Raw genomic sequence first — 13,106 nt, forward strand, 5'->3', positions numbered from 1 at the left:
TTTGGCTATCTATCCTCTAAATTATTTCATTCTCTTGTGAAGATACCTGGTCATGCCAAAGTGTGTGCTTTGTGTTTACAAATAAAAAATAGGGCAGCTTCTGGGAGAGCCAAACGAACAACATTCAAATGTAAGCAGTGCTATCTACCACTGAGCAAGACAGGGTGCTTTTTGGAAACAAGAGAGAAATGTGGATATTCAAAATTAGGGTGAGTACACATTTATATGCACTAATCATTTCGGAATGAAATGCAAAAGAAATTACACTTATATCTTTATTCGTTTGACTTCCAGTTATTTTCTTTTAAAGGGTGGTATTTATGCTGCTGTGCCTATTGGGATTTAAAGGACTGTCAGAAAACATGGTAATTATGGCCAGGCATCCGTCTTTAAATGGGGAATGGCAAAGGGTTAAGAAAGGGAAGGGGGCTATGGAAGGCAAGATTATGAAAAACTTCATAGGTTTAATAAAATAATATGGTAAAACTTCCGTACCTGCTTCATGAACTATAGGATCTATAGATCCAACATGGTGGCAGAAGCCCACAGGCTTGCCAATGTCAGCAGTATACACAACTAATGAATAATATGAAAGACGATGAAAAATTACAGCAACAAAATATTGGTCTGGATAGGCCACTATCTTCCCAAACCTAGCACTTTCCCATCCCTCCATTGCCGAAAATCTTCAGCGTGTTAATGCAACATTAAACAAGGTCCAACTAGTGACAAGACCATTGGACTGGATTGGTCAGGTCCAGCTAGTGACAAGACCACTGGACTGGATTGGTTAGGTCCAGCTAGTGACAAAACCATTGGGCCAGGGGCAGGCAAATGGGGTCTGTGGGCATAAGTCCCTAGGTTTTTGCTGCTAGGAGTCCTGCTAAAATGTGACAAAAGTGACAAAGTGACAAAAAATAGGCCTACAGTTATGGGTGCACGTCGACAATATGAAACTACTGTACGAGGTTTTCTTATTTTCAGCAAAAGTGGCAGCCTTGAGGGAACACATGATGCGAGATCTATTGGAGACAATAGATAACTTCTCTTCATGACAGCTGACCCAAGCCAGCCAACAGCAACAGAGAAAATGATCAACCGAGCTAGTTGGGCATACAGTTAGGGTCGCGCAGCTGTGAGCTTCTACTTGGAAGATGGCGGGTTCGAATCCCACAGTAGGCAGCCCTGAAGATGGTTTTCCATGGTTTACCATTTTCACACCAGGCAAATGGGGACCTTAAGGCCATGGCCGCTACCTACCCAAACTTAACCCTTTCCCATCCCTCCATTGCTGAAAATCATCAACGTATTAATACAACATTATACAAGTAGATGCTGGGGCTGTACTTTAATTAAGGCCACAGCCACTTCCTTCCCATTCCTAAGCCTTTCCTATTCCATCATCGCCATAAGACGGTGTGATGTAACAAAATATGTAGAAAAAAAATCGCAAACATTAGATTTATACAGTCTCCATTTTAGTGCTTGCATAAAAGAAGGAATACTTCTAAGGGCGGGTTGGTGGGTCCCTGGCAAGCATCGAGAAAGGATCCTCCTCTCTGCTACTTCAGCGAGTATAAAACATTTTCTATGATTCCAACATCTGAACAAGGTACTGAAGTATCATCAATAATGCTGTTGGAACTGAAAGTGAGTGGGAACTGACCAAAGATAGATCTTTCCTTGAAGCTACCTTGACATACTGGAATGTTGTAGATTAATGACATTTTGATATTCAGTCATCCAGCCCTAGCCACTCTCATGAAAAACAGTCTGACATCTTAAATTTTTTAGGGATACACTGCAGTCTGAATGCTTTAAATAATGACCCTTGCCTTTGCTCAACTTAACTGCCTTTTGTGAGAAGGTAAAACTACTAGTCTGCTTCATCAACCCCATCCACGTACTTACTGTACGCAGTAACATACCAACACCAAGTGAGTTAGCTATGCAGTACAAGATGGGAAGCTATAAGCCTGCATCTGGGAGATGGTGAGTTCAAGTCATTCTACCGCTAGCCTAAAATTTTTTTCAAACATGGTTTCTCATTCTCACACTATGTAAATGCAGAGAATGTACCTCCATTAAAGCCAAGGATGCTATCTTTCCTGTCCTACATTTCTCGTATACCTTGCAAATATCGCAAGATGGGGGAAAGAATTTGTCGGTCTTTCCTCCAATAATGCAATGTTTAAATACATAGCAAAGAGAAAAATATAATTATATTTAGGTTTCATAATGGCCTGTTAAATCCTTCGGTCATGTTTGCCTGTACTCTGCATCAAGACAGTACAATAATAATTATTTATCGCAGCAATGGACATGGAATATGAAATAATTGTGCATAAATGTTGAAAGTACATTACAATATTAGTCTTGATGATGATCATCATTGTTTAAAAGGCCTAACATTTAGGTTATTGGTCCCTAATGGTACGAAATGTAATGACAATTTAAAAGACCAAAATCATCCAGTGACCAGAAATCAAAACGTGATGATGAAGAATGAATATATGGATATGAGTTTAAAACAATCAGTGGATCCGACCTGCAATGCCCCACCTTCCCAGAAACTATCCTGAACAATAGTATAATGGACCAAGGGACTGCTTCCAAAAAACAATCCTGAATCAATGATGTTTCTTGTCTAAAGGGGTCCAAAATCCAGGTCAACGGTCCCTTATAAGGGTACTTATCGCTAGTAAAATACAACTATGGTGGTACTAATCAAAAGTAGCATAGACTCACGGTGTTCCACACATTATGGTACTACTCACAAGTATAGTACATCGTACAGGTAATGCAGACCTCTGGTGTTTCTCACATAGCGGCGGCACTCATAGGCAACGCAAACCCATGGTGTTCCTCACCTAGGTGTACTAATCACGGGCGCTGCTATTCCCGTGGTGTTCCTTATATAGTGGGTACTAATCACAGGCAACGCAGACCCACGGTGTCTCTCATATTGTGCTACTAACAACAGGCAACGCCCAGACCCGTGGTGTTTCTCACATAATGGCAGCGCAACCGGCCTCTCACTGCTGGGTTCTGTTGTTCAAATCCCGGTCACTCCATGTGAGATTTGTGCTGGACAAGTGGAGACGGGACAGGTTTTTCTCTGGGTACTCCGGTTTTCCCTGTCATCTTTCACTCCAACAACACTCTCCACTATCATTTCATTTGTCATTCATTAATAATTGCCCCAGAGGAGTGAGACAGGCTTCGGCAGCCGGCACAATTCCTATCCTCGCCACTAGATGGGGGCTTCATTCCAGTCCTTACCCGGTCGGATGAGTGGAAACAGGCTTTAGATTTTCATTTTCATTTTCAATCACAGGTACTGGAAACCAACAGTGAACCGCTCTCTGATACTACTAATCACAAAACCATAGAGTACCTAACGTAGTGGTACTGCTCGCAAGTCAGGGCAACCCATGGTGTTCCCCCATGATGGTACTAATCACAAGTAGATTCATTGTTCTTATTCAATCAACCTTCGGTTGCCTCTTTTAGTCGCCTCTTACAACAGACAGGGGATACCGTGGGTGTATTTTACATTAGCGTCTCCCACCCACACGGGGTAGAGGGAGAGAGAAAGGAAAAGGAAGGGATCCGTCACTTCAAAAAATGAGGTAACGGACGAAGAAAGGCAAGGGACACAAAGGGCATGAAAATGAAAGACTCCCTAGGCCTCGAATGCTCTAATACCATCGGGGTCGGAAAAGAAAAAGAGTTGACAAAGGGAGGTCTTGTTTCGTAGGAATGCTTGCCTACAGCTGAAATATCTGTGTTTTGGTTCTTGGTGTGACGGATGTGTTCTTTTAGGCGGGTAGAGATCAGGCGTTTTGTTTCACCGACATATCATTTGACAAGAACAAGATCCTAACAGTTATCCCTTGGAATCTGGAAAGGAAAAACGTGAGGCTATCGAAGTCAAGAAACACCCGAAGGCCAAGGTCAGAAATCACTCTCGTAGTGTGATTGCTGCCTGGGAGACTGATTACCTTGTATCAAGTAGGGGTATTTCAGTCGCCTTGACAAAGAATACTGCAAAGTATTCGAAACATCAGCAAACTGTACGTAATGTACACAAAACAACAACATATTTCAACCCAGAAAAAGAACTAAATAATTCTACACACCATGGAAGCTTCACTTCTAAGATGTTTTCAAGTCTTTAAATGTACTTGTAATAATCCTTCCTTCATTTACATGCTCACCTATTTAAGGATTGCTTCACATTTCTATCTATATATAGTTTTTTCTCCTTCTTCTTCCTCCTCATCCTCCTGAAAACCTATGGACTTTCTTCATGATCTACCACAGACTGTAAGTCTGTCAGCCTTAGTTCTTCTAACTTCCTTGTTTTGTTTTTCCAGGAGGAGAACAGGTGGTTGGTCAGTCTGTTGGGAGACAATCGTGCCAGATGACCATAGAAAACTACCATTCTTTTCCCGGCACAGTCAGAGAATAGAGCTCTAAATTGTGTTGTCTCCAGTATTCCCCATTTTCCAGTAGCCTACTAGGCCAAGGACTGTTCTGAAAATTCTTCCCTCCCTGACTTCCAGTTTTTCACTCTAGCCTTTTCCGATCTCACAATATAGAAGTTGATATGAGTCCCATTAATTAATGAATAAAACATAATTACATAATTTAAATGTATTGAATAGGTGGACCTTTTCACATTGTAACTTGATTAATTGTCAATGTGGATCAAAAATGAAATTCATTACTTATGAATCTTTTCCATTCAGTGACAGACACTCCATGACATATAGGGCTTCAAGGTGGATGACTGTTGGGCAGTGTTTCTTCAGATTTCTGGACGGGCATCGCTTGTTGCGAGTCAGTCGATAGGCTAGTCTTTTACTGGTGTTGGACCAGGCGAGTGGCCTCAGGGTTTGGGTCATGCAGCTGTCAGCTTGCATTCAGGAGATGGTGGGTTCAAACCCCACTGTCGGCAGCCCTGAAGATGGTTTTCCGTGGTTTTCCATTTTTACACCAGACATATGCTCGGGCTGTATCTTAATCAAGGTCATGGTAGCTTCCCTGCCCTTCCTAGCCCTTTCCTATTCCATCATTGTCATAAGACCTATGTGTGCTAGTGCGACGTAATAAATAAATAAAAACCTCTATAATAATGGTACTGTTGGTGATTTTTCTTATAAGAGGGAGTACTTCTAGGCAACCATCCTCTCTGAACAAACTGCGTGGAAAAATTGAAAAAAAAAAAATACTGAATGAATTAATTAATTTGAATAAAGTAAACAAAATAAAATTATTTTATAAAGCCAAAATGGACACAAACACATCAAAAGGAAACACAAGTGGAACTTAAAATTCCTTTTTAAATTTGTTAGGCCTACTTCTGGCACATTTCTATTACCATTTTCTGTTATTTGTTTCTTATTCCAGGATTAATTAAAAGTTTTCAAAGAATTAATTTAGGTAGGGCACCCCTTCTTGAGATCTTGTTATCTTTATTGATTTTCCTCACATTTCCTTGGCTTCTTGTTTTTGATTCATCTTTCGTCTTTATGTTGAGGGTGAATAATTGTTTTAGTGTGCAAGTAGCTTTTGTTTGTTTCTTGGGATTGGAACCAGTACGGTTTCCTAGTAATCTGTTAATCATTGTGGATTTTTTACTTGGGCTAATTGTAATTGTACCCCTCATATTCAATAACTGTCCGGCTCTGTGGCGGTCCAGAGGCCCCGAGTTCGATTCCCAGCCGGGTTGGAGATTTTAACCTTAAATGGTTAATTTCCTTGGCTCGGGGATTGGGGTTTGAGCTGTCCTCAACATCCCTGCAACTCACACACCACACACAACACTACCCTCCACCATAATAACACGCAGTTACCTACACATGGCAGATGCCACCCACCCTTATCGGAAGGTCTGCCTTACAAGGGCTGCACCCGGCTAGAAATAGAAATATTTTTCTCCCTGACTTTTCAATTTAAACTAGATTGAACTTTAGATATTTAGATAATTGGCAATTGCTTCAGCACACATGAATACACTACCTTACTTAAATTATCATCATTATCTATTGTAACTTGTTTTATTGTGACCATCATTGCATTTGTTTTCCTATTCTACCTTATTATTGTGTTATATCACTGTGCATTTAAATGAATTTTAATATTTTATTTCAATCTCATGAAATTAAATTCCGTAATTCCAGTTATTAGTTTAGTAATTTCATAAGTGTAGTACCTGCAGCAAGCAATCTCAATTTTTCTGGACCAGTTTTATTTTTTTTCCCTCCCTTATATTTGAGTTTTTGGCTTTGCTTAATTTAATTTTTACTTTAATGAACTATTACCGTTTGATGTCACTAGACCTTGCATTAACTATAGGTAGAGTGATGGTACAATGCCCATCCACCCTTCCTCCTGTACACAAACATGGATCCCTCACAGAAATTTACCTTTTGGCATGGTTTTAGAACCAGGCATGGTAGAAGTTTTCTGCTGTTAGCTGTTACCTTAAGCATTACTGTGCATCTCTGTTTCTCATTTCCAGTCATTTCAACAATAACACTTGTTTTGCAACTCATATTGATTGTTCGAAGCTGATACGAGTCTTTCTGCATTTCAGGTTTGGGAAAAAAGGTAACTGTTCTCCTTTCCACTTCCTTATCACAAAACGATGAAAGCCAATAATCTTTTGGTTAAAATCTTTCAGCATTCTTTGCCACTATAACATATGCTGCAGAGAGACATTTCTCCTCTTAAAATTTACTATTCAGCCCCGGCTTACCTTAAAATCCAGGATGCGTAATCTCGAGTGCAGCAGCTATTTCACATCCTTTACAATATAGCATTTCATAAGAAACAGCATATCCATCACCATGCAATGTACTGTGTATTCTTGCAAAATTTTACTGTTTTTTCAGATTGCTAAATCTTTACTCCACTTGTTGATAGCTTGAAGTACATTTTCTTGTCTTTGCCAGTACTGCACAGTGCACTTCCTCATTGTGGATTTTATAGCAAACCATTATGAGATCACAGAACATATGCAAAACACTCCCATAGAATATATGTTCATGACAGACTGAACAGAGCATTACTGTGCCAGGCTGGTGCTGACTTACACATTGAACTAGTTCCTTGTTCCAGTTTGGAAATAACAGATTTCAAAACGGAAAGGCTGCGACTTACCACCTACATTTCTCAACACTCATAGAATTGCACAGTAAATGCTCCAGAAAACAGGTGCTTCAAATATGTTTTTCAAAATCATCTCAATATTTTGAATTTAAAAAATCAAGGAGCTTAAATTATGTGATAGTCAGAATTGTGAAAGTAAATACTATATTATTACAATTTGTTATCCTAATAGTTTTCAATTACAAAATTAGTCATCATAGTGCCATTTTGAAATTAACTCACCTATAGAATGACCACTTCAACAGGAACTGCCGTGCTGCCTTAGCAAAGTTAGGTTTCCCCTCATAAGGCTTCAGTACCTGAGTAACCACTCCTTTCAACCATGCTGCCCACTGCTCAAGGGAATTCTGCTGCTGAAGAGTCACTTTAAAATCTGCTTCAAGTCGTTGCACAACACCATCATCACATTGACATACCCATGAAGCCTGAAACAAATATGAATACTTTAAGGACACCTCATAAGCACAATATTTGAATTAGTCTCTTGTCACCAATCAATGTAAGCAGATTGAAAATATCTGATAGTCCAGAGATCTTTAATATGCACTAATTTATTGATACCACATAGTTATCACTTTAATTTTTTAATATGAACCATATACTGTCATAATGATCATTACTGGTACAATTTTCCTTTTTCTGCTTTATGTGACCTTTTATCTTTTATCTATCCCTCTGGATTTCCCACTGTGGTGCCCCCTGGGACAAAATTCATAAAGGCTACCTTTCTCCAGTTGCACATAGAGATCTCTGCTTTTTGAAAATTGGAAACATTGCATTCTCTAACCTTGTATTAGTTGGTACTCGCCACTATTTTCCTGCCCTACCCATAGGGGTAAAGTCTTGTGTCCCACTTGTTGAGCTCTGGGATGTCTGTTCAGAATTCTCAGAAAGGCATTTTGCTCCGATAAATATTAGGCGAGTTTTATCCCTGTAGTAGTAGGTCTATTAATCAAATTGTTATGTAATATCAAATTGGAGAAGTGGGATGGTCTCCAAGGCTATATGGATGGATAATACACTGCTTCCAGGGAATAGTGCATTTAGGTTGGGATCAGTCCTTGAGTAATGCAGTAGCTGATGAACCCCACTTAGGCTGAATCTGTAAGAAATTAAATCCCTTTCTTCTTATTCAACATCATCATCATCATCATCATTTCCCATTATCCAGCTGTAGCCGAGTAGGGGCAAGTATGGTTCCTTTCCACTTTCTTCGGTCTTTCCACCACTCCTGCTCTAACACTGTGTCCCAGTCCAGGTTTCTTTCTCTACTACTGCATTGGATTGTGTCCTTCCATCTCAATCATGGTCTTCCGCGGCCTCTCCTTCCTTGCATTTGCATTTCCATCACCGTTTTTAGCATCCTTTCATCACTCATTCGCTTTGTGTGTCCAAACCATCTCAATAGGCTCTTCTCTATTCTATCATTCATTTTCTCCACTCCAATTTCTTCTCAGATTTTCTCATTCTTTATGTTGTTTATCTAACTCTTCTGTATCATACTCCTCAACACCTTCATTATTTGGACTGCCTGTATTCAACTCCCATCCTTCTTTGTCATTGTGCAAGTTTCTGCTCCCGAAGTTGTTATGGGTACATAATAAATCTTGTACATACTTTCCTTTGCTTCCATTGGCACATCTTTGTCCAGTAACATGTTTCTTAGACTATGATAGAAACAGCTTCCAGCTTGAATCCTCTTACTATTTTCAGCATCCAGTCGAGCATTCTCCATTAATTCACTCCTCAGGTATTTGAACGTCTCCACTACTTCCAGGGGCTTGTCTGCAAGTCTGACCTTTTCCTGCCTTCTCCCTTCTAGTCACAACAAGAGTTTTACTTTTTTCTACACTTATTTTCAATCCACATTCTTCGATCTTCCCATTCACCACATCCGACGGTTCTTGAACCTTCATGTCGTCTTCTCCCCAAATCACAATATCATCTGCAAATAAAAACATGTTCATTTTTCTTCCGCCATATGCTGCTTTTGCCGTTTTTATGATGTCATCCATTACTATTGTAAACAGGATTGGTGATAGAACACCTGTCTCAGCCCACTAGTGATTTTGAACTAACTTGTCCTGCCAACTTGTGTTTGCACGCAACTACAACATTCCTTGTGCATTGCCATGATCATTTTTATTAATCCCTGTCCAATTTCTTTTTGCAGCAGACTTGTTATTATGTTGATTAAATTTCCAACTTCTTTGAAAACATTAAAAAAAAAAAAGACTAGGTAAACGACTGATAGGGAACCTGCCACCTGAGCAAAATCCCTAAATGCAGATCAGAGGTGACTGATTGATTGATTGATTGATTGATTGATTGATTATAGTGGAAGCCATTTCTTTTCAGCTTCGACTTGGATGATCTAAAATAGAAAAGTTACTTTAAGTATGGTTCATCCATTACTGGAGTATGCAAACAGTGTCTGGGATCCTCACCAGGAATACCTATTAAATATAAAATAAAATAAAATAGATGGTATGCAGAGGAAAGCAGCAAGATTCGTAACAAGGTATTGCAGGGGGAAAAAAGTAGTGTATAGAAATGTTAAGAGAAACTTCGGTGGGAAGCTTTAAGTAAGAAAAGGGAGAAAACTAGACTTATAGGATTATATAGAGCCTATACAGGAAAGGATGCATGGAGGAGGGGAATCCGAGGCTTCAGTCGGAAAATAATTACATTGCAGTGCTGACTACAAGTATAAAATTAGATGGAATTTTAGCAGAAGTGATTGGGGTAAATTTCCATTCATTGGGAAGAGCGTGAAGGAGTAGTAGAACAGTTTACCAGAGGAAGTGTTTGATCTTTTTCCAAAATCTATACAGATATTCAAGGAAAAAAATAAAGAGCAACAGAGATAAGAAATGAAATATTAGAAGGCATTCAACCCGTGCAGGTTACTGTATAGAAATAATTTCTGTGAATAAATTAATTCCATCCCTGTCTAGGGAGATTGAACAGCCGAAGTAGGCTTGTAGGGGTAAAGTACAGTGGGGACTTTGAGGGCCCTGGGACTGCTACGGTAGCTGTGAAGGCCCTTCAGGAACTCTGAAAACCGGTGGCAAAAAGGGCTCTGGTTAAGATGCAGCAGGTTGTTAGGCATATTAGGTACCAAAATGGGTAAAAGAAAAGTAATGGAAATTTAAATCTTATACAGTAGCTGTTGTATAGTATTATTTGAAGTGATTCTACATACTGTATATGAATTGATTATGTGTGTAAGTACAGAAGATATGAGTAGAATTTTGTAAATAATATGAACTTATTAAGGATGAGCTGTATGTTTAATGAAAGATTGTTAGTGTAAATTGTATAGTACGACCTACTGTATTTTAGGAATTTTTTTCTTTTTTCCTTTCTAAATTTAAAATTTAGTGCTTGTAATAATAATGTAATTTTTGTGTGCCATTTGCCACCAAGGTAGATGCTTCATTTGCAAATAAAGTGATTTTGATTTGATATAATTGTTAGGTTCTTCAGTCCTTGCAATCTGCTTTACGTCGCACCAACACAGATAGGTCTTATGGCAACGACGAAGTAGGGAAGGGCTAGGAGTGGGAAGGAAGTGACCCTCGCCTTAATTAAGGTATAGCCGCAGCATTTGCCTGGCGTGAAAATGGGAAACCATGGGAAACCACCTTCAGAGCTGCCGACAGTGGGGTTCGAACCCATTATCTCCCGACTGCAAGCTGATACCTACAACCCAAACCACGCAGCCACTTGCTCAGTGTTCTTCAGTCTGTCTGAATTAATTAATGATTAAATAAAATTTAGAACATACCTGGAAAAGAAACAAGTTAATTAAAAATAGAATGAATTGTTTCGTTTTTAAAAGAACATCAGATTTTTCACATCGCTTTTTTATTTTATTTTTATGAAGTGTAAAACCATTTATGTTAAAACCTGTGTCCATTCTTCTAATAATTGTTGAAATGTTATAACTTATATTAACCCTTTCACTCTCCATTTTTTAGGAATAGGATGATCACAGGAACACTACTATTTTTCAAGTGATTCTTAACTCTAGTAGAGATTTAACACAGAGGAATACAAATGAATATAAACACCATATTTTTCATTTCCAGTCTTTTCATAAATTTAGGAGAAGTCAATCTGAGTGTGGCAGAACTTGAAACTCTTCCACGTAAAGAGCATCTGTGGCATTCAAACGACGACTCTTTGCAAAGAACACGTGCTGTGCAGACCCTTGAAGGAACCGACTTCTTCAGTGTTGACGCAATTTTGGAAGGAAAATGGCCCTATTGTTAACCCTGCAACCTCAGTGGTGTGTCTCCCTGGCTGGGACGGCCCCTGCCTGGGTAAGCAGGCAGATGAACAGTCTCTGAAAGTTGTTCAGCTACACTTAGATGAAATGATGTGAAGCCCCTTCACTTCTTTCCAGTATTTAAAATATGCCAGATAATGAAACTGTTCAATAGAGCCATATCATCCAACATGTAAAAATAGATCATCTTATATCCTTTCACATATTTTCTCATGAGTGGATAGGTTGCCAAACATTTGAGTCGAGTTGAATGTCTAACCACTGTTAATTTTTCCGAGTTGTATGTCTAACCGTTGTGACATCGATCCAGCTGCACCACAATGTATGACTAACCCCTGTGACATTATCTGAGCCATGCCATGTTGGATCTATCCCAAACTGGGTATCGTACTTTTGCCCGAGTTTCAAGCTGCAGTATCGAAGGCAAGCGAGGTTGGGGATGTAGCCTATATCAATTCACTATGAGTGTGCATTTCCCATGTATAGTTGTTCATGAATTGCCTTAATTTGTGGATTTCTTGTGTAATTCAAAATAATGTGACCTTTTAAGTAAGTCAGAATCTTACAAGAAAGCCTTCGAATTATCAAAGAAGTTGAGAAGAAACCTTCCGAAGAAAAATCAACATTGCTAAACAACTGGGTTTAGGACGATCAACATTAAATTCCATTGCGAGTAGAAAACACAAATACATGACCAAACAGAAAAACATGGAATGTCCATGAAGAAAAGAAAGACTGAGAGAGAATCTACATACAGTGAGTTGGAAGTTGTATTTTTTGCCTGGTATCACCAAGTCTGAGCATTAAGCATTCCAGCGGACAGCAGCATCTTGAACAAAAGCCCTCAAAGTCACGGAACAAATGGAACATCAAGAATTTCTCAGCTTCGAATGGATGGGTCCCTCACTGCAAGGAGCAGCATGGGGCATAAGTGGCTTATAAAAGCATGAGGACACCATGCAAAAACGGCTTTTTTTTCAATCTACACATAAAATGTTATTAGAAAGAAATTACAAATACTGTCGGAAAGATAACATAGAATTCCCTATACATTTAATAGTCAATGTGGCTACCACGAGCCTTCCTGCAAGCGTCAACACACTGTGGCTTACTGTCAATCAGGGCTCGGCACTGATCCATGATAATGGTACGCCAGAGCTCGACAAGTTGATACCTCATATCCTCCTTGTTTTTGGGCTTTCTTAAGTCTGGCTGCCATGTAGCTCCACAAGTTCTCTATCAGGTTTAGGTCGAGGGACCTAGCAAGCCACGGTAGGACCACAACGTCATGATTCTGGAACCATGCCAACGTAGCCTTGGACTTGTGGCATGTTCACAAGACATCAATCCAGCCTCTTGGAATCATTTTGATGCAGTGAAAAGTGCTCATTTCTACACCAAAATCTCTCCTCATAACTGCAAACAATTCAGGCAAAGAACTGTATGGTTTGCTTTGCTTTTTAGGATCAAGTTCTGTCCAGTCATGGTAAAGTTTTCTTGAGTCGTCTATATCTATGAGCGTTAGCTACACTGTTGGTCGCTTTAAATTTCTTTACAGTTTGTTACATGCAAGTTTTGCTCACTTTTATCTCCTTTCCTATGCTCCTATGAGACTGACCAGCCTTATGTATGC

General features: G+C 39.4%; 1 protein-coding gene across 5 annotated transcripts in view; it reads right to left on the minus strand.

Annotated features, from left to right (window-relative positions):
• Window positions 1-13,106, minus strand: part of Rfx (regulatory transcription factor Rfx) — a 560,573-nt gene that overhangs the window by 50,424 nt on the left and 497,043 nt on the right. For all 5 annotated transcript variants that reach the window (XM_067136615.2, XM_067136614.2, XM_067136617.2 and 2 more), the window contains one exon: window positions 7,402-7,604. In XM_067136615.2, the coding sequence (XP_066992716.1) occupies window positions 7,402-7,604 (203 nt within the window). The remainder of the gene's footprint in view (window positions 1-7,401; window positions 7,605-13,106) is intronic.

The sequence above is a fragment of the Anabrus simplex genome, chromosome 1, assembly GCF_040414725.1.
Source record: "Anabrus simplex isolate iqAnaSimp1 chromosome 1, ASM4041472v1, whole genome shotgun sequence".
Classification (NCBI taxonomy): domain Eukaryota; kingdom Metazoa; phylum Arthropoda; class Insecta; order Orthoptera; family Tettigoniidae; genus Anabrus; species Anabrus simplex.